General features: G+C 40.2%; 1 protein-coding gene across 2 annotated transcripts in view; it reads left to right on the forward strand.

Moving 5' to 3' along the window:
- Positions 1 to 22,895, forward strand: part of LOC310718869 (uncharacterized protein) — a 61,961-nt gene that overhangs the window by 5,224 nt on the left and 33,842 nt on the right. For both annotated transcript variants that reach the window (XM_083527946.1, XM_083527947.1), the window contains exons 2-8: positions 3,206 to 3,274; positions 8,474 to 8,636; positions 13,268 to 13,720; positions 14,273 to 14,698; positions 16,473 to 16,628; positions 20,686 to 20,904; positions 22,256 to 22,344. In XM_083527946.1, the coding sequence (XP_083384072.1) occupies positions 3,206 to 3,274; positions 8,474 to 8,636; positions 13,268 to 13,720; positions 14,273 to 14,698; positions 16,473 to 16,628; positions 20,686 to 20,904; positions 22,256 to 22,344 (1,575 nt within the window). The remainder of the gene's footprint in view (positions 1 to 3,205; positions 3,275 to 8,473; positions 8,637 to 13,267; positions 13,721 to 14,272; positions 14,699 to 16,472; positions 16,629 to 20,685; positions 20,905 to 22,255; positions 22,345 to 22,895) is intronic.

Genomic DNA, 22,895 nt, shown 5'->3' on the forward strand with positions numbered 1-22,895 from the left:
CATCTGTCTCCACCAACCTGGAAATGTTTATGCAACATGCTCTTTGACTTTCCCTGAACATTTTGCAAGGTTTCGTTTTTTATGTCCAATGTGCCAATCTTTTCGCCAGTGGTTGCTCTTATTTGTTTCAGAGAAATGAACCTAATCTGCCAATTGTTAACTTAAGTTGCCATTGTTGGGCCCTAGGGCAAGGCTCTTAACCCTCTGAGCTTCAGTGGTGCTGTATCATGGCTGACCCTGTGCTCTGACCTTAGCTTCCTAATATCCCTGGGGTATGTGAAGAAAGAGTTTCACCGAGGTGTAATGTACATGTGATAAATAAATGTTTCTCTAAATGTTTCACAAGCCTAAATTTTTTATTGGAATACAGATGAATCACCATAATCCTCTTTGCCTCAGCCCAAAGCAGTCAAGGATCTTCAGTGCTAACTACATGCTGCATCTATTACAGTAGCAGGAATTTAAACAAGCGTGCCTGCAGTCTAGACCTTTCACTATTTGGAAACATTTGGCGCATCATGAAACGAAATATACAACAAAGTACACCCAGAACTGTTAAGCAACTACAATCCTGTATCAGACAAATATGGGAGAGCATCCCTAGCCCCCAAAACTTCATAACTGCTCCTCTCAGTTCCTAGATGTATATGGACAGAAGACGTGATGCTACTTAATGGTAAACATGCTCCTGTCCCAACTTTTTTGAGATCTGTTGCAGTCATCAAATTTAAAAGATTTTTTTAAATTGAAATCGTATATATTTGTAAACATTTGATGTTTTTTTGTTTTATTGTGAATAGAAGATGGATTAATTAGATTTGCAAAGCATTGCATGCTGTTTTTATTGTAGACTTTACTTATGATCCTAGGTTGGTACACCGTGCAACATTTTTAGCAAAAAATAATAGGGAAAGAAAGGAAGCATATGGAGTGCATTGTATACTCATGGAGTGGTCAAGCTGAGGATGGTGTTCATCAAACACCCAACTCCCTTTATCATCTAACCTCTGTGGGAGTCCTTCTGGTGGCTGCACGGCCTGTGAAAGAAGCCACGCTGCCTCTTGGGGCCTGTGCTGACTCAGAATCTATGGTGTCTGCCAGTGAGAGATGGATGGGCTGTGGTTGAAGAAAAAAGAACAGGGACAGAGAGATTGATAGAAAGGGATGGACGTTTGTCTCATGTGACTGATGGGGATGGATTAGAGTGAAGAGGAAAGAAAGGCGGAAATAAAGAATTTGTCCAGCAGAGTAGAGTTTGAGCCGCGAGGGTCACAGAGAGCCTGACCGGACGATCATTAAGGCAGACAGGATTGCTTTTGAGATTCAACTCAGGGCACCCAAGCCAGACAGAGGGGTAATTGATGCACTGAGAAAAAGATCTATGATGCACTTTGTGAGTGCGTATGTGTGTAGGAGAGGACTTAATTTATTTTATATAAAATATATAATAAATATATATATATATATATATATATATATATATATATATATATATATATATATATATATATATATATATATACAGTGAGGAAAATAAGTATTTGAACACCCTGCTATTTTGCAAGTTCTCCCACTTAGAAATCATGGAGGGGTCTGAAATTGTCATCGTAGGTGCATGTCCACTGTGAGAGACATAATCTAAAAAAAAAAATCCAGAAATCACAATATATGATTTTTTAACAATTTATTTGTATGATACAGCTGCAAATAAGTATTTGAACACCTGAGAAAGTCAATGTTAATATTTGGTACAGGAGCCTTTGTTTGCAATTACAGAGGTCAAATGTTTCCTGTAGTTTTTCACCAGGTTTGCACACACTGCAGGAGGGATTTTGGCCCACTCCTCCACACAGATCTTCTCTAGATCAGTCAGGTTTCTGGCCTGTCGCTGAGAAACACGGAGTTTGAGCTCCCTCCAAAGATTCTCTATTGGGTTTAGGTCTGGAGACTGGCTAGGCCATGCCAGAACCTTGATATGCTTCTTACAGAGCCACTCCTTGGTTATCCTGGCTGTGTGCTTCGGGTCATTGTCATGTTGGAAGACCCAGCCTCGACCCATCTTCAATGCTCTAACTGAGGGAAGGAGGTTGTTCCCCAAAATCTCGCAATACATGGCCCCGGTCATCCTCTCCTTAATACAGTGCAGTCACCCTGTCCCATGTGCAGAAAAACACCCCCAAAGCATGATGCTACCACCCCTATGCTTCACAGTAGGGATGGTGTTCTTGGGATGGTACTCATCATTCTTCTTCCTCCAAACACGTTTAGTGGAATTATGACCCAAAAGTTCTATTTTGGTCTCATCTGACCACATGACTTTCTCCCATGACTCCTCTGGATCATCCAAATGGTCATTGGCAAACTTAAGACGTGCCTGGACATGTGCTGGTTTAAGCAGGGGAACCTTCCGTGCCATGCATGATTTCAAACCATGACGTCTAAGTGTATTACCAACAGTAACCTTGGAAACGGTGGTCCCAGCTCTTTTCAGGTCATTGACCAGCTCCTCCCGTGTAGTTCTGGGCTGATTTCTCACCTTCCTTAGGATCTATGAGACCCCATGAGGTGAGTTCTTGCATGGAGCCCCAGTCTGAGGAAGATTGACAGTCATGTTTAGCTTCTTCTATTTTCTAATGATTGCTCCAACAGTGGACCTTTTTTCACCAAGCTGCTTGGCAATTTCCCTGTATCCCTTTCCAGCCTTGTGGAGGTGTACAATTTTGTCTCTAGTGTCTTTGGACAGCTCTTTGGTCTTGGCCATGTTAGTAGTTGGATTCTTACCGATTGTATGGGATGGACAGGTGTCTTTATGCAGCCAACGACCTCAAACAGGTGCATCTAATTTAGGATAATAAATGTAGTGGAGGTGGACATTTTAAAGGCAGACTAACAGGTCTTTGAGGGTCAGAATTCTAGCTGATCGACAGGTGTTCAAATACTTATTTGCAGCTGTATCATACAAATAAATAGTTTAAAAATCATATATTGTGATTTCTGGATTTTTTTTTTTAGATTATGTCTCTCACAGTGGACATGCACCTACGATGACAATTTCAGACCCCTCCATGATTTCTAAGTGGGAGAACTTGCAAAATAGCAGGGTGTTCAAATACTTATTTTCCTCACTGTATATATATATATCTCCTCTTCTTCAAAGTGAGTACTTATTTGACAAAAGCAACCATATTTTTCTTTTTCTTCACAGACACCATCTTACTATTTCTCCTTTGTCAGCAGAGCCATATTGTGGGACAGGGAATGTCATCGGCATCCGGTAATCATTTATTATTTAGATCCATTTATTCAATCAGAAATTGGTAATTTCATATATGTACCTGTATGTGACAAAATATTACAATTAAATGTATTTGAATAGAGAAAAAATGTATTTTCGAGTTTTAAATCTATCTGAGCCATGATATAAATGGAATAACAGTGTATAATGCATTAATGATGTATTATGGTATATATTTATAATACATTTACATTATAGACATTAAACCGGCATAGTTTTGAATGTATACATCTGTACTATTTAAACACACACACACACACACACACACACACACACACACACACACACACACACACACACACACACACACACACACACACACACACGGACAAACTGTCCCTGTCCTCAGTAGTCTCTTCCTTCAGAAGCAGCTCAGGGCTAAATGTGCCATAGTCAACAGAGGCGTCGTCATGGCGACAGCGGAGTTGTGTGGGTTGGCTTCCTGTCTTGGCCTCTGGTTAAACAAACAGCGAGAAGAGGGACAAAGATCCTCCCAGCTCCTTACAGACTCTTTTACATCCGCAAATGCCACACACACATGCATGCACACACACACACACACACACACACACACACACACACACACACACACACACACACACACACACACACACAAACTCCTCGCATCTAAACATGAACACACAAGCAACAAACACACACTCACCACCACAAAGCCATACGAATAGACCTAAACAGTATATAGCTATGATGTGTAACTATTTAAAACAAAGTTAAAAAGTTAAAATAGTTTTGAACATGGGGGGGAAAAATCACAAAACTGCAAAACAACAGACACACACACAAAAAAAAAACATATGGATGCAAAAATTAAATCACACACACAAAACAAGCAACCCAAATAAGGCAAAGTTAAAGGGCTGAAAGTTAAGTTTTAAAAAACTATATAAAAAAACTATATTACCATTATTATTATTATTATTATTATTATTATTATTATTATTATTATTATTATTATTGTTGTTATTTTTAGTGAGCATAAATTTATTATTTAATTAATAAAAAAATTAATGTGTGAAATGATGATTGTCATGAGTTAACTCATGATTAATTGCAACTTAATCGCACATTTTTATGTGTGATGTATTTTAGTGCTTGATTTGAGACTTGGCACATCAGTAAAACAAATGCTAAGTGATTAAAAATAATTTTTCGGTAGAGTTTATTTATTTATTTATTTTATTTTATTTCTGAGTAAAGAAAGGACATTGTAAATAAATGTGTGTTGCGTTGAAAGTTTTAATTATGCCTCTTTTATATTTATTGATTTAAATTTTTTATAAAAATGGTCACAGAAATGCACGCTGCATTTATCTATATCTATTTTATATACACACACACACACACACACAGACTGTATACACACAATATAACACACGCACAAAGGACACACACGCTCTGCAATAGCTAAAGATGTTTTCTAAATCACCCCACTGACCCGTGCCACCCCAATTCACTCCTAACAGTCTATCACAAGAGGCTTGTTGACCCAGCTTCTCCCATCATACCCCACTGTCTCCTTGGCTACTGTGTCCCTGGATGCCACTTGGTACTTGGAGGACATTGCTAAGGTAGCAGCAAGCCAAAACAGCAGTGAATGCAGTGCAATGAAAGTAATAACACACACATACATTCACCAAGAGGTGGGCAAACACAGCAGTGAGGCCCCCAAACACTCATCTCATTTGCGTGACGTGGTTCTGATCAGGGTAGAAAAGATCAGGACAGTAACTCTCCCCCCTTTGAACGTTAACTACGTGGCCTAAGGAACCGAAATCATGTGGAGAATTTAATTCAGGCTGGATTTAAGACAAATGCTGCAAAAATAAAATAAAAAGGTGTGTGTGTAAGGGGTGGGTCTGGCATGGCAGAAAGTAGAAAGTTGCCATGAATGCTAAGCTGCATCTGACACGAGCGGCTAATCAGATTTACTCCTCCCGATCTGAGCAGCGCTACAATGCTCCCCACTGTCATCCCTCTCTCCATTTCTCTCTCTGTCTCCGTTTGTCTCTCTCTCTGCCCTTGATCTCCTCCTCCAGCAGTCCTCGCCTCTCTTCCTTTCCTCCTTTGCCACTCCTCTTCTCCTCCTCTTGCTCCCCCAGTGTCCCGTAGCAAAGCTAATTACGGCGAAGGGCAGAAACACAAATCTGGCTGATTGAAAAAGTCACTCTTTTTCAGCAGGGTTTAACCTTGTTAGCGCTAAGCCTGGCTTTTGTGGACATCAGGCCGCTGTGAGAGGAATCCTCTGTTCGGCTACAGACGCTGAGACAGAGACACGCTTCTGTTTGGCTCGTCCTACCCCACCCACCGTCTTCCATCCTGCACTCTCCAAAGGGTTCATACAAAGGCAGTATCATTAAAACTGCATGTGTGTGTGTGTGTGAGTTCAGATGATGGTTTGAGGACACGCATGCAGGCAGCCCACTCTTCACTTAGGGCCATCTGGCTAAATGGACTTTTGCTAATGGGCACACTACATTCATACATGTGTGCTGCCCCACGTCTCTGACATGAACAACACTTCAAAAATTACATTACAGTCCAGAGTATGTGTGTTTGTGTGTGTGTGTTTGTGTGTGTGTGTGTGTGTGTGTGTGTGTGTGTGACCCTTGGAGGTCATGATGTTTTCTACTAAATCATTTATTTAGGTCATTTAGAAGCCCTCAAAGGTTTCTGGAGCATTCAGCTACACAAGCTAGGATTTTGTATATATATATATGCTTTTTTCATATTTATGTTAAAATCGGAATTAAAATTTATGCAAGTTTGAGATTTATGCTAAATTCAGATGTCAGATTTATGATAGTTTCAGATGTCAGATTTAAGATAGTTTCAGATTTCAGATTTATGCTAGTTTTAGATTTCAGATTTATGCTAGTTTTAGATTTCAGATTTATGCTAGTTTCAGATTTATGCTAGTTTTAGATTTCAGATTTATTCTAGTTTGGGATTTCAGATTTATGCTATTAAGGATTTAACATTTATGCTAGTTTCAAAATTTAGATTTATGCCATATTTGGATTTCAGACTTATGCTAGATTCGGATTTCAGATTCTAGTTTCCGACTTCTTCCATAAAATGCATCTCTTAATTGAAAAAAAAAAAGTCACTTTATCAACAATTGAGCAGGTTTTTATGAGTGTTCATGTGTTTGACCATGTCCATGATAAAAGCTGAAGAGTTTTTTGTGTTATAGAAATGATAATGTGTATATGTAGTATTGACCTGCTTCACATTTAGGGCTTCTGCACTAGAAAACAAATTGAGAATTGAGAAATTATATAAATAGCAGTGTATAATAGGCAAATTGTTATAACAAATAATTGACAACCACAAAGCTGTGGATTTGGGTGAAAGTGAGCAGGAGAGATAGAGAGAGAAAACAATAATGAGAGAAAGCGAGAGAGAGAGAGGGAGAGAGGAGAAGAGAGAGAGCAAGAGACAATGAGAAGACACAAAAAGCAGTTATCTATTTATAATTGACCTAACTATGTTTGCTGAACAAATTACTGTCAGTCGATTGAGGAGAAATAAAGGGAATGACGAGTGTGTGTATGTGTGTGTTTGTGTTTGTGTATGCGTGTGTGTGTGTGTGTGTATATGGGGGAGCATCTCCTCCGGTTGGACAGGTTGGGACCTGCTTCATGACAGGTAACAGGCAGTAGGGCACCTGTCTGCTTTTACTAAACAAAGGACGCACACAATCGAGCACAGATGCGAGCTTAAGAGCCTCTTCAAGTACCTGAAACATCTGGGTGGAGCAAAAGACGGCCAAGCGAGAGATAGAGAGAGAAAGAGAGAGAGAGACAGAAAGTGAGAGGCCATGTCATGCTTTTTTAAACAACAGAAACACAATATGAATCGCGCAAGCAAACTGTGGATATGAATAGATTTTAATGGGCGAGGCTTCAGACCGACCTTTGTGTACTCTTGTCTTTAGTCTGTTTAACGAGTAAATGGCAGAGGAGACGGAAATTAATCCAAGGCAGCATGTCTGTGTATGTGTATGTGTGTGTCTATGTGTATGTGGCTTCAGCTCCAGCTGATAATCAACTCCTCAGAACCAATATTGACCAAACCGGCCTGATCCTCCTGGCTTTCATCTTCTCAGAGCAAACACGGCTTTTAAAGGTTTACCCTGAAGATGAATGTCACAGCAAGGAAAGGTGTTTTTTGTGTTAAAGCAAAAGTGGGTAGACGAGGGATTAAAAAAAGATGCACCACTGTGACATGTGGATCTCATTTCATTTGGTCGGCACAAGGGGGCACTGAGGAAAGCAGACGTTTTCCATGTATCTAATATCAGGCCATTAGTGAGGAATAAGAAAAACATCTTTATTTGACAAAAATACAAACATTTAAGGATTAATGCTGACTCATATACAACAAGGAACAGAAATCTATAAATATATATCATTATTTTGTATTACAATTACCCAGTCCTGACTTTGTGTGGTGCAATCTTTAAAACATGAAAAACACTAATAATTTTGTGCAAGTGTGTAATGTAAGTCTACCACAAATAACATATTTAGCCATTTCTCAAGTTGAGTTAAATCAAGTTTATTTCTATAGCGCTTTTCACAACAGACATTGACTCAAAGCAGCTTTAGAGAATTTAACAGTTAAGGTGAACGATGTGTATTTATCCCTGATGAGCAGCCATGGTGACTGTGGCAAGGAGAAACTCATTAAATAGCTCAACATTTGCGATCATCACAGATCCAACACCAGCTTCTCCATGGCAGAGCCTTTAAACACTCAAAGAGGTCCAATGTCAAAACCCCAATTGGCACTGGTACGTCTCTAGATGGTTCGGGATGTTTGCGGGGTCGGCATCTACTTCTTTAAAGGTCCACAATCTTCATAAGGTGGGAAGTGACTGGAGCTGGAGCAACCTTAGGATGCCTTTGGATGGGTAGAGAAAGAGAAGCAGTGAAGAGGAATTAGCATAGCTGCTGTTCATGATATTAACAGCACAGGTTGATAATGTGCATGTGATCAGATGTTCTGGAGCACAAGGTTATGATGGGATGTGTGCCATTTCTCAACAATTTCCCCAAACTCAAACCCCAACAAATCAAATACAAAGCTACACACACCTCTGACTCCTATCATTACAAAATACAGTCACATACTTACTCACTGTTATTCCTACAGGATGCCTTCCATAACAGGGAACCTCGACCCCCATGTTCACGTTTTGAGGCTCACATGAAGGCATGTCCAGGCTTGATCAGACCACCCTGTTTCCCACGTACACCCCGTCTACCTAGATCCCAAGTGAAGAACCTACAAAGTCCAAAACCACCAAGGCAGCGAGGTGAGATATACTTGGGACAAGCTTGGGTTGTGTATATTTATCACTTTTTATGTGTTGTGTTAAATGTTCCAAATATCTTAAATAATTAAATTTGTTGCATAGTTTTATACATTCTTGTTTCTATAGTAACAAAGCACACATGGCGAATGCTCTTTTTTATATAACTGTTTAATATGATGAAGCTTTCTGTAAAAGAGTTGTTATTATTATTGAAGCTTCTTTGTTAATTAGACATTTGTGGACACCTTTCCATTATATTTGTATGTGCTTTTTCAAACATTCCATTCCACATGTAGTCTCAATTATATTATAACAACCTTCAATCTTTCGGGAAGATGTTACATCAGATCTTGTGGAGATTTTTGCTCATTCCACCATAAAGTTTGTACTAAAGTCTGGTACTGAAGTAGGTGAGGTGAGGAAGCTTATGGTGCTTCTTATAGCCATCTTTGTGGAGAACAACATTTCTAACTCTCAAATCCTCAGAGTTCTTTGCCATGAGGTGCCATGTTAAACATCCAGTTGTCAGTATGGGAGAAATTTACTTAAAGCACCAAAATTTAACTGCTCTAATACAGAAAACACAATTTGACAAATTTGTATGGTCCTGTCAAACAGACAAAAACATGAACATTAGCGTTCCACTCTAGATTTATTCATTTTTAGAGCACTTTTGTATGTCACTCTGGACAAGGGCGTCTGCTAAATGGCGCAACTGTAAATGTATAAGACATGATGAATAGGATATTTGGCTTTACATGGTTAAGCAACATAAAGCTGTTATCACTGGGGGTGTACTCACTTATGTTGCCAGATATTCTTCTTCTTTCGGCTTCTCCTTTTTGGGGTCGCCACAGCGGATAATCCGTCTCCATACCCCCCTGTCCTCTCCATCTGTTTTGATTCATCATCCGCATATTTGATTTGGCACATGTTTTACGCTGGATGCCCTTCCTAACGCAACCCTCCCAATCTAAGAGTGCACTGGCTTGTGCAACCCTAATGTTGTAAGATATTTTGACAATAATGCACATTGACTACTCTAAAATATATCCACGTTTCATCTCTATAGCATTGTGAGGGGTGTACTCACTTTTGTGAAAAACTATAAATAAACATCGGAAGGAATTTATTTCATGGACATGATCATTTTCCATAACATTAAATGTATTAGAAATAAATGAAAAAAATTGAATTTTTGAATATGAGGTTACAATGATTGTACTAATCATTGTGACGAACTGGAAATTAAATATTTTTATATGCCTCTACTGTATATGGTGTCAACACATATATACAATATATACATACAATATATACAGTATATATATATATATATATATATATATATATATATATATATATATATATATATATATATATATATATATATATACACAATATATATAGTGAGAAAAATAAGTATTTCAACACTCTGCTATTTTGCAAGTTCTCCCACTTAGAAGTCATGGAGGGGTCTGAAATTGTCATCGTAGCTGCATGTCCACTGTGAGAGACATAATCTAAAAAAAAAATAATCCAGAAATCACAATATATGATTTTTAAACTATTTATTTGTATGATACAGCTGCAAATAAGTATTTGAACACCTGTCTATCAGCTACAATTTTGACCCTCAAAGACCTGTTAGTCTGCCTTTAAAATGTCCACCTTCACTACATTTATTATCCTAAATTAGATGCACCTGTTCGAGGTCGTTAGCTGCATAAAGACACCTGTCCACCCCATACAATCAGTAAGAATCCAACTACTAACATGGCCAAGACCAAAGAGCTGTCCAAAGACACTAGAGACAAAACTGTACACCTCCACAAGGCTGGAAAGGGCTATGGGGAAATTGCCAAGCAGCTTGGTGAAAAAAGGTCCACTGTTGGAGCAATCATTAGAAAATGGAAGAAGCTAAACATGACTGTCAATCTCCCTCTGACTGGGGCTCCATGCAAGATCTCACCTCGTGGGGTCTCAATGATCCTAAGAAAGGTGAGAAATCAGCCCAGAACTACACCGGAGGAGCTGGTCAATGACCTGAAAAGAGCTGGGACCACCGTTTCCAAGGTTACTGTTGGTAATACACTAAGACGTCATGGTTTGAAATCATGCATGGCACGGAAGGTTCCCCTGCTTAAACCAGCACATGTCCAGGCACGTCTTTAGTTTGCCAATGACCATTTGGATGATCCAGAGGAGTCATGGGAGAAAGTCATGTGGTCAGATGAGACCAAAATAGAACTTTTGGGTCATAATTCCACTAAACGTGTTAGGAGGAAGAAAAATGATGAGTACCATCCCAAGAACACCATCCCTACTGTAAAGCATGGGGGTGGTAGCATCATGCTTTGGGGGTGTTTTTCTGCACATGGAACAGGGCGACTGCACTGTATTAAGGAGAGGATGACCGAGGCCATGTATTGCGATATTTTGGGGAACAACCTCCTTCCCTCAGTTCGAGCATTGAAGATGGGTCGAGGCTGGGTCTTCCAACATGACAATGACCTGAAGCACACAGCCAGGATAACCAAGGAGTGGCTTTGTAAGAAGCATATCAAGGTTCTGGCATGGCCTAGCCAGTCTCCAGACCTAAACCCAATAGAGAATCTTTGGAGGGAGCTCAAACTCCGTGTTTCTCAGCGACAGGCCAGAAACCTGACTGATCTAGAGAGGATCTGTGTGGAGGAGTGGGCCAAAATCCCTCCTGCAGTGTGTGCAAACCTGGTGAAAAACTACAGGAAACGTTTGACCTCTGTAATTGCAAACAAAGGCTACTGTACCAAATATTAACATTGACTTTCTCAGGTGTCCAAATACTTATTTGCAGCTGTATCATACAAATAAATAGTAAAAAAATCATACATTGTGATTTCTGGATTTTTTTTTTTTTTATATTATGTCTCTCACAGTGGACATGCACCTACGATGACAATTTCAGACCCCTCCATGATTTCTAAGTGGGAGAACTTGCAAAATAGCAGGGTGTTCAAATACTTATTTTCCTCACTGTATATATATATATATATATATATATATATATATATATATATATATATATATATATATATATATATATATATAAATAAAATGTCCATCATACAAATACAATGTAGAGTACATGTTGGCCATTATGTTCAGGACCTCACCCAGGCCCAGAGTAATGATGTAAAGGTATTTGTATAGCCTTGGCCATAAGAAGCCTGCGGGACTGTGTGTTTGAGTGCAAGCTGGCGAGAGAGCAGAGAGCGGGCATTGCTCAACACCACGGGCCAAAACTAATTATACAGCCATATGGTGCTTGGAGGCCTTCACAATCGACCTCGACCTGCCTTCAGCTCCCCAAGGAGTGTGTGTATGTGTGTGTGTGTGTGTGTGTGTGTGTGTGTGTGTGTGTGTGTGTGTGTGTGTGTGTGTGTGCAGCAGGGAGGGCTGTAAAAGGGAGCTGTGACACATGTCGTTCACACACATAGAGGCACTCACACTTGTTGTGTGTGACTCGAGCAGATGGAGAAGCCAAGAGTATTGTGCATAGGGCACTGCAGAAATGTGGACTCCAGCAATTTATCCATCCATCCATCCTTCCATCCATCCATCCATCCATTAATTCATCCATCCATCCATCGATCACACGTTTTGCTTTTATTCTTGTCAGTGTGACTAGAGCATGTGTACATTTTGTGTTGCTGTTCTACAAAGATGAGGCCCTCATTTGTAAACTTAGAGCATTGCATGATCCACTAGTCATATTTATGAGTAGGACAAAATGACAATAACAGTAAAAAAAAATCAAAGGAATCAATGCAAAACCACCAATGTGCTGTTTGATAGCATGTATTTATCATATCCGGACATGTAAAATCCCTCTGCGGCATCAGAAAATCCCAACTGAAAGCTCATTTGTTTGCTCCCGCTGTCACTCGGCCCATAATTAGTTTGTTGGGGCGCCCAATTATGAGAATGAGTTCCTTCATATAGTGATCACAAGTGGTCATTACCATATCTTAGAGCCTCTGCATACTAAGTTGGGAACTAGACAGCTGCTCCTGGAAAGGCAGGAGCATTTTCAGAGGGGTGTCCAGGATGAATCTGGAGGGTAGGGGGCTCCCAGCAGGCAAAAGGCTGTTTGCTCTGTGTCTCAGCAGAGTGACGAAGAGAAAATGTCAGTGCCCCGGCCTCATCCCTCTCCCTTTTCACTGGAAATGATGATGAATAAGCTTTCTGCCTGACCCTCGCCAAGGACCCCCATGATAATTATTCAGGACCTCTCTTTGTGCATTCTCAACAATGCCTTTCATTAAGGCGGTGTGTGTGTGTGTGTGTGTGTGTGTGTGTGTGTGTGTGTGTGTGTGTGTGTGTGTGTGTGTGTGTGTGTGTGTGTGTGTGAGATGTCTTGTGCCGGACAGCCTGTAGGACGGCCAAGTGGTCCATCTCCACACGAGACAGCTGGAGTCTGAGTCTGATTTCTCCCCCCCCCCTCTATTCTGCTTGCAGCATTTCTTTGGAGAAACTCTAGCACCTTTGCTTCCTGTTCTGCAATTATAACTGTTTTTGGTCCAGAGCCAGATTTTAGAGCTTATCCGTTCATTATCAAATGACTTATTGGTGTATTTCTGTCTTTTCAGAAACTCAGAGAAAGCAGAACTCCCTAAGGCACTTCTCTATGATCTTTCGCAGTGTGCCAGCATCTCCACATCCAAGCATCACCTCTCCAGACCCTGCGATCTCTCCAGCACTGTCGGTCTATTCCGAGACAAACCCAGATGTGTTCCTGTCTTTTCAAGTTCCCTCCGCAAACTCAGAACACACCCCAATTAAACAGGAAGACATAAGTCATAGAGACGTTACGTTGACTGGGAACATTTCCCCACAAATAGAACAGAAAGACTATGCAGAACCTGAAGGTGAAGCAGTGGCACCAATAACAATGACTCCTGGCACCCCATCAAGTCCTGTGACCCCCCTGACACCAATGACACCCAGGACCCCAGATTCTCTTTCGGACCTGAGTCGTCCACCATCCAGTCAGTTCAGCTACAGCACCAACCTAAACACTAGCATTTCCAATTCACCTTCAGGTACTTCCTCTTTAACTACCTCTAGATCGATCACTACTATTCACTTCTTATTAGAATATCACTGATTTTTTCTTTATGGTTGTTAAAAACAGGTTAAAAAGTAATAGTAGTATCATTTTTAAATGACTTACAAAAGTAGATCTTTACGCACCAGAGGATTCCACCTATTTTGTTAATGGAATCACGTTTGTAGAATTTAATCTATTTAAACATTATTTCCATTATTTCCATTATTTAAACATTTTGAGGGAGGTGGTAGCTTTGTGGCTGAGGCATTGGAGTTACCACATAATGCTGCCACTCCTGGGCCCCTATTCAAGGCCATGAATCGTGGATGAAAAAGATAAATGTAAGTCTGTCTGGATAAGGGTGTCTGCTAAATGCCACAAATGTACATTCCCCTAAGGTATTGGGAGGTTCTTGGACTTTGAAAGAAACAATTTGGATCTCAGAAAGGTGCAAAAGTGCTTTAGTGCAAAAGTATACCTATTCTGTCAATCTAAACCATGAACAAGTAGTAAGACTTGAATATTTTTTTTTTACTACTTCAAGTAAATCAGATTGATGACTCTGATGAAGAATACGTGGGTGGTGAAGATCTCAACAGTGAAGACCTATCAGCCTGCGCTTCATCCTTGTCTGATCTTTGCTTCAGCTCTCTTGATGGAGCAGTCTTCGCCTCCTGCTCCTCCCCAACCTCTACTCTTTCCAAATCTCTCCAAAGATCTCTTAGCCAAGAACTTCCGTATACCAAACATCTTAGCAACTTAAAGGAAACTCCAATTATTCAGATTGAGGACCCTGTAGTAAAGAGAACCCCAAACCCTAACCAGCCCACAGATGTTGATGAAGTTTCAAGCCCTTGCACTGCAAATCTCGAGTCTCAGTCTATACTTGCATCTGCTTCTCCACTGGATGTTCTCTCGGAATGGAAAACCTGCCGCTGGCCCATACTACCTCCGATCACACCCCGGAGAGGTAAGCTTTCTTAGCTTAACCAGCACTGTCCCTACATATATGACTTTCTTACTGTGCCATTGTGAACCTGTATGTCTTGATCCTCTGCTGGACTTGTGTGTATTCATAGCCCCACTCAGGGGTGGATTGTGCCAAGCGTAACTAAGCATTCGTTCACAAAAGCGAGAAAGATCGCTCAATGCAGTGCTACATCACGGTTTTGTCCGCTATCACCATGTCACAACTATCATGGGGAGGGCTTTTCTTTTTTGTCCTTTATGAAAATTGTGTGTTTGAGGGATTTTCTTAAAGAAGACTTGAGCTGGTACTATTTGAATCCCCAGTTTGAATCAAAGCAGCCAGTCCACTACAATAGGAACGTTTGCAAGGGCAGGGAAGGGGAGGGGGTCTAAAAGAGGTAGCCACGGCCCCTTATACATCTTTTCGAGCCCCATTCTCGACATTCCCTCCTTTCTGCCTTTTTCCCCTTCTCTCGCTCGCTTTTTCTTCTCTGGTTGAAAAGAGGATCGTGTGGAGCAAGCAGTCATAAATCCACACTGACCGCCACCCTGCTGACGGGAGAACAGAGTGCGAGTGTCAAGCTATTGGCGTACCTCTCAGATGCCCTCCTCACACTAATTTACCATTCCCGATCAGGATAAAGAGCCAGCCCCGTTGATGTCTGACTCGAGTCTGGGACTTTCTGAAAGAGCAGGACAATTGAGAACTTGTGATGGGAATTCGCCCCTTTCAGACCAGGCCGTCCACTGTTCTTTGTGTCAGTTTTTTTTTTTTTTTTTTTTTTTTTTGGAGTTGAAAGAATGGTCACTTGTAGCCCGGTGACATGTTCGTCTTTTATCAACAATTGATGAAGTAGTTATAATTTTAAAAGTGCAATATGTATAATGACATAACTTAAAATGAAAAATTGTAATGTAAGGTATTGCTAAATAAAAAAGAGCAGCAGTCAAAATCGGGAAGGCATGAGTGTCCATGCCTGGAGGGTGAAGTGTATGACCTTTTTCTCTCTTGCCACCCCTGTGTGTGTGTGTATGTGTGGGAGGGTTAGTGTCTGGGTGTTCAGTTTGTGTGATAGTGTGTATCCTCTTCAAGGCAGACTCTATGGGCTTTGTGTCACTCCTGGTCTCTCTCCATCTTTCCCAATGCCATGGGCCGGCAGTCAGCGATCGACCCTGCTGTGACCTCTTTCAGTGTCCCCTCCAGCGTGTAACTGTCCTTGACAATGAGAGGGACCCCCATCGCTCTGAATCCCCCTGCCACACACGCTGACCCTGACAGCCACACTGTGTGGCCAGCACGAAAGACAGAAGAAGAGACAGAGTAAAAGAGGAAACATTGTATGGATATCCATGGGTCTATCCACAATGACCCACTGACCCGCTATAGCTCATACACAAACATGCTACATACATAAAGGGAGACATGCACACACAAGTCAGATAGCCCTCACTAGCAAACAACTAGCAGACTGTAAGGGTCTTGAAGAGCAGTTCGCTAAAGATGACCGCCAATTTGGCAACAATAGTAGGATGGAATCATCAATGTTCTATATTGTGCATTTAAGTGGTGGGGTTTGATATAGAAAAATTGGGGAAAGAGAAATTTGGTTTTCAATGTACATCTACAGGCGAAGCAATTGTTTATTATTATGTGTTTATTAAAGTGGCAGTTAATGTTCCCCAATAAAGCTGCACTTCAGGATACACTAATATCAACATTATGCACACATGAACAGAAGCAGGGTCAATTGATGTTTTGATTTGGGTTGTTTCAGGCAGCCATGGGTCAAGAGCATCTCTCAGTTCCCCAGTAAGCTGTTCTCAGTCTGACATGTTTGCTAAGCTGGATGCTGCAGCACCTCGGAGTGTGTCCTGTCAGTCCTTGGATCATGCTGACTGTAGCAACATTGATAGCACCTCAGTAACCACAGGTAAGCATGGTCATCATGAGGACACCTACTGTAAGGTGATTCTTATAACTTGCCTACATCTAGTAGATTTCTCCAAAACCTTATTATGCAAGAATTTAATACAGGTACACTTTTCTAACCAATATATAGACCTTTACCTCACATACCTTCTACTTTCCTACCACAGGTTCATTGATCTACACCATCACCTCATTTACTAGAGGCAGAATTATTTAAACCATATACACACCTTAACCCCACCAACCATCAACTTGCCTACCACAGTTGCATTGATCTACACCTCATTTACTAGAGGTAGAAATATGTAAACCATAATTCCCCCTTCATCCCACCTACCACTGGTAGATGTATTTACACTATATACGTACCTAGACCTTGCCTAACTTCTACTTGCCTACCACAGGTAAATTGATCTATATCATAATCTCATTTACTAGAGGTAGAATTATTTCAACCATAATCACACCTTACACTATCACCTCACCTACAACTGGGAGACTTCACTAAGCCATAGAGACACCGTTATCTTATTAGCACAAGTCGATGCATCCAAACCATTGACACACCTACACTTAGCCTACAAGTAAACCAATTCCAACCATTACACCCCTAATTACATTTTAAAGACTAATATTAATATCATTGATAGACTTCTTCAAGGTTTACAGCTTCACATAACCTATCACTTTTGGGCTAATTTATCCCACAGACAGGGATGTCAAGAATATCTGAAAATCATACTTGAGTAAAAGTATAGATACCTTACTGCCAAAGCAGCTATACACAGATTATGTGTTAAGGAAGAATGAATGGGATTGCTCTTTATAAGTGTAAGTTTGTCCCTAATGAGGGAAAAACTCCCTGAGATGGCATAAGGAAGAAACCTTGATAGGAACCACACTCAAGAAGAAACCCATCCTTATGGCACGGAATGCCCATTAATTACAACTAAATGATGTTTAGGTGTGCAGGGATTTTGATCAAATGCTGTTGAGAGTATCTGATTTGAACAGTACTTCAGTATTTTACTCATATTGTACGTAGGCCTCAAAGATGCACAAATCCTCGACACCAAGACACGTTAGTGAAAAGCTAGAAATGGTTTATTTGTGAGGTTTTATTTTATTTCCTATAATACAATTCAAATTGTACACCTCAACACTACATTAATCAAGATCAACACAACAGCCTTTTCAACATGGCAAAATAAAACGAACAAGTCAATTAAAAATAAAAGACAAAGTAGTAAAGCAATCTTTCAAAAAGGGATCTTCAAATAAAAAACAAATCAAATTACAGTATCATGTAAGAAAGTAGAACTATTAGTATTCAATGGACGAGTAAAATCTGTTTCCTTTGTAACACATTTGAGCTTTTGATAAGAATCATAGCCTACAGTGCCATGCTTTTGTTTAGAACTCATTACTATCATCTGCTTCAGTCATTATGCTAGTTACACAGCCGAATGCTAACAGTGTCTTAAATCTGTTTGTTGTTCCAACTCTAATCCTCAACCAAAGAGAAATCCCCAGATTGTGTTTGTTCAAGAGTGTGTGACTTTGGTTAGTGAATCATGAAGCAGGGTTTTACCTGGACTGGAAGGTTTCTCCCTTAGGATTTCCTCCTGATCCCTAACAAGGTGTTAGACGGTGTTTAACTGACTTAACAAACCTGACCCCATGACATGACCTTCTGACCACCCTGCTAGTTTCATTGCAATCTCTCTTTTTCTCTAGTTTTCAATGAAAATTAAGCTACAATCTCTGTAGATTTCCAGGTAGACACTTTTAATAAGCTAAGACCTCTTAATAATAAAACGAACCATTGAAGAGTCCATGGTGAACCTTTTTGTTTACTATAGTGACACATTGAATATGCTATGCTTACTCTATAAAATTAGCATAGATTTTTGTTCTTTGATGTAATTTACCAAGAAGCATTTTTTTTAAAGAGATTATTTTTCTATTTTTATACAAAAAACCCATTGAAAATGTCTTGAAATGACTGGTCAGCTGATCCACTTGCCAAAAATTAAAAAAATGCAGCAGCTTCATTATAAAATAAGTACATTTATTTCTAATTGATATTGAATTATTATTTAGATTTTTTGTTATTTATATCTGTCTCTTTGGGCATTATGAGCACATCTGGAACACTAATCTTTGCACATGATGTTTTTCCTCACTATCAACATGACCATTACACATTCTCACCATCTAAAAAAGATTTTCCCATAAATTATTTGCTGTCATTTATTATACAATAGCATGTAATTAAGGGTTTATATTGACTGAACTGAAAGTGAGCATCATCACGCTCTTTCTTTTCCTCACACTGCGATACTGTTTGCACACACACACGTGCCAAAACACACACACACACACACACACACACACACACATATGCGCTTTCAACCTAAACGAGGTGAAAACAGTAGCCTGAGGTGAAAAAGTCAATCACACTAATCCCTTCCCGGGCAGAGCGACACTCTTGTGTGCTGAGGCTGGGTTTGATTGACAGGCCACACCCTGAAAAAGAGAAGACAGGTGATTTGCATGAGCGAGAAGATCACCATCGCACCTCAGGGCAAGACTGTTAGATAGAAACTTGTAAATTTTTTTACACCTTTAAAGAAAAATATGAAAATATTTGTTAAATGTGTTTAGTGAAAATAAATAGTTTCCATGAAGATGTATTATAATGAGCTCAGGTGTGATTATACAGGAGCACAAGTATTAACCTATCCTTTACAGCATGTAACAGTCACAGAAAAAATTAAAACAAACAAAACAATATACGGAATTAGTTCACATTTGCGTAATCTTCCTTGCAAGCCTTAAGGGCATTGTACTGCTCAAATCAATAAATATTTTTAGTGGGTTTTATATCCACACAATGTACTGCTGTATTCCTCACAATACAGTATAGTTTTCTACAGTATTCAATATTTTATTCTTCGATGCATATCCTATACAGTCCTGTGATTTCTTTCTCTCAGTCTAAAAGTTTGTGCTATTTATTTGTGAAAACAAAAAAATTAGTAGTAGTTACAGTTATATATTAAATAAGCCATTAGTAAGGATCTTGAGGAAGATATTGATTATATTAAAATATTATAATATAATATTACATCTGTTGCATTTTCAGAAATACAGGATTAAGGATTAGTTGAAAATTATATTAATATAAATATTTTCATAAGATATCAACAGTTCTGTATACTGTGTATACAGTATATACAGTACATACATAATTATATACACTATATTGCCAAATGTTTGCAGACACCTGGTCACAAGTATATGTGATTTTTGAGAATCGCATTCCACATTTAGGCCCAATTTGCTCTTACATTTCCCTCCACTCTTCTGGGAAGATGTTCCACTAAATTTTGGAGTGTGCTTGTGGACATTTGTGCTCATTCAGGCACAAGAGTAAAATCAAGTACTGATTTAGGTGAGGTGAGTAGGTCTGGGGTTCGCTCAGCATTCTAATTTATCGCAAAGGTATTCAATAGGGATGAAGTCAAAGCTCTATAGCAGGAAATCTTCCACTCCAACCCATGTAAAGCATAGCACAAAACCAGCTCTTAATGGAGATGGTTTTTTTTTGCACAGCAGTTTTGTCATGCTGGAACAGGATTGGGTTGAGGAAGAGAGAATTTCATGTCATTTCATGTTGCATCAAAAAGACATCCTATAAAATTGTGTGCCTTCAGCTTTGCGATAACCATTTTTTAAAAAGAAAACAACCCACATATGGCTGGGAAAGTCAGGTATATATATATATATATATATATATATATATATATATATATATATATATATATATATATATATATATATAATATATTGTATATGTATGTGTGTGTATAGATTTTAGGGTGGCAGGACAACATTAATAAAAACATACACAATAGTGGCACGTGATTTCTTTAACAAATCCAAAGACCACATTAGAAAAACTTAAAGAGTGTAAAGAGTGTATCCTATATCTATTAAATCTGCTCTTGTCTGTTAAATTCAGTAACTTTTAAAATCTCTGTTCTCTGTTACAGATTTGAGTCCTGGTTTGGCCGCTCTAACAGTCGGATGTGACTCCGGAGAGCTTGGTTCTCTATCCCGTGTGCAGCTCTTGTTGCTGGAAAGAGGAGCATCTGAGAGTCTGGAACCTCTGCCAGATGAGGAATGGAACAGTTTGATAGAGGAGAGAGGAGACTATGAACCTGGGCTTCAAGTCTGGAGCTTGGGCATTCCCCAGCATTATCAGTGCACAGGTAAAGAGTGTATCATATAGCCTGCTGTGCAACACCTGCCCAGTGCAGGGGTGGATATGGAACGCTGATAGACAGCAGTGTGTGTGTGTGTGTGTGTGTGTGTGTGTGCGTGTGTGTGCGTGTGTGTGCTGGCGTGTGCCTGCGTGCACAAAGAGCGCTTTTTTTATTTTTCCATGTGTTTCTTTTTTTTTTTTTTTTTTTTTTTGTGCATAATTATAGATGGACACATTCAGCCCACGTTATCTCTGCTCTTTATCTGATCACAGATTGCCATGTTTGCATTCGGGACCAACAACAACTTGATTGCCTTTTAATAAAACTAAAAAAAAAAAAAAAAAAAAAAGCAAGTGTAACAAAAGAAGGTGGGAAAAAACCTAGGAGAGAACCGTTGGCCCGAGCAGTGTGAGCATGTTGGAGGGAAAAAAGAGATAGAGAAGGGGAAATTTGAGCACTAATTGACAGGTGGGTCGGACGTTGGCTGGCCTTGAGCCGCAATGTCTTTACGGTGTGTGTGTGTGTGTGTGTGTGTGTGTGTGTGTGTGTGTGTGTGTGTGTGTGTGGTGTAAGGGAGTGGTCCTGACCCAATCAGCGCTCGCTTTGAACTCAGGCCGGCATGCTTCTCATCTGCTATGAAGCGCGTGCAACAACAAGGGGCCCTTAACCGTAGCCAGGCAGTCGTAAAAAGGCTACAGTGAGCCATCACTTGTCTGAAAGAAAACACCTTTTTATGGAGTTATGAACTAGACATATTAATGGAGATGAAAGAGTTCTGGGTTTATGATTAACGTAAAAAAAAAAATTTGTTCACCCGAACGCCAGGTCACCGGGTCGTTTCGATGGCGAGCTCGGCGTTCCCTATTGTATATTGTTCACGTGTCCGCAGATAAACACGGAATCAAAGACAAGGGAAGGGAAGGATCTGCGGCAGATCGGTTCTGATCTTCGTTTGGAAGCATGACGCGGTGTAAATGTGTCGCTAAAATCTGCCACAAACGCAAACACATACATGCGCGCACATGGAGAACGCATGGAGGCCTTGCTTCTTTTAAAGTGTGTTTGCACTAGGGCGTGTGTGTATACACCTGGCACGCTACAGGTAGACAGGTGCTGCTGCGGGTTTGTGTAGCTGCAATTCTATCAGTATTTGCAGAAGGATTATGGAACTCCAGCCATGACGAAGACATGGCATTACCGGCTCTGGCACGTGCCTCGCTTGTGCTCCTTCTCTTTTCAGCGCATTAAGCCGTACCCTTATTGTGTTTTGTGTGTGTTTTTTTTTACTGTAAGAGCCTGCTTTCCTGTTTGAAGTGTGTTTGTGTGTGGGGGGGGTCGTGGGTATATTTGTGTGCAGATCCCTACGTACAGGTGAGCAGCGGTGTGTCTTTAAGTGTAAGGCATGTTCCACTTGGAGAAATGGACATCAGGAGTGGAACTCCAGGGGTAGGCCTGACACACACACACATGCACACACATGCACACACATGCACACACACTACACATAAAAGTGAGGTGAGGAATCTATTTGTAAACACTACTTTATGACTGCCATCCTTGCAGAGCTAACTGATTGCGAGTTGAATGGGGATTTCTGGATGCTGTTGGGTGGCAGGTGTGTGTGTGTGTGTGTGTGTGTGTGTGTGTGTGTGTGTGTGTGTGTGTGTGTGTGTGTGTGTGTGTGTGTGTGTGTGTGTGTGTGTGTGTGTGTGTGGTTAATCAGTCATGGGGGTGAGGCCGCCATGTACAATCCCCAAAAGGTTTAACTTATGAACTCTTGTGTCATCCAACAAACTCCATAACTGCACTCTGGAGTAACAGGTTTAATTTGCAGGGGGGTTTGTAGAGATTAAGAAAGGAGGGAAGAAGGAAAGGAGGGAAAGAGAAAGGAAAAGGCCAGGGCTCTGAGGCTAAACGGTAGCAGCAAGCGGTAAGTTTGGGAGCAATAGATGCACCTGCAGGTGCACAAGTGTATTAAAGGCGTTATTGATCTTTGC

Source organism: Silurus aristotelis (assembly GCF_946808225.1).
Source record: "Silurus aristotelis genome assembly, chromosome: 24".
NCBI lineage: Eukaryota > Metazoa > Chordata > Actinopteri > Siluriformes > Siluridae > Silurus > Silurus aristotelis.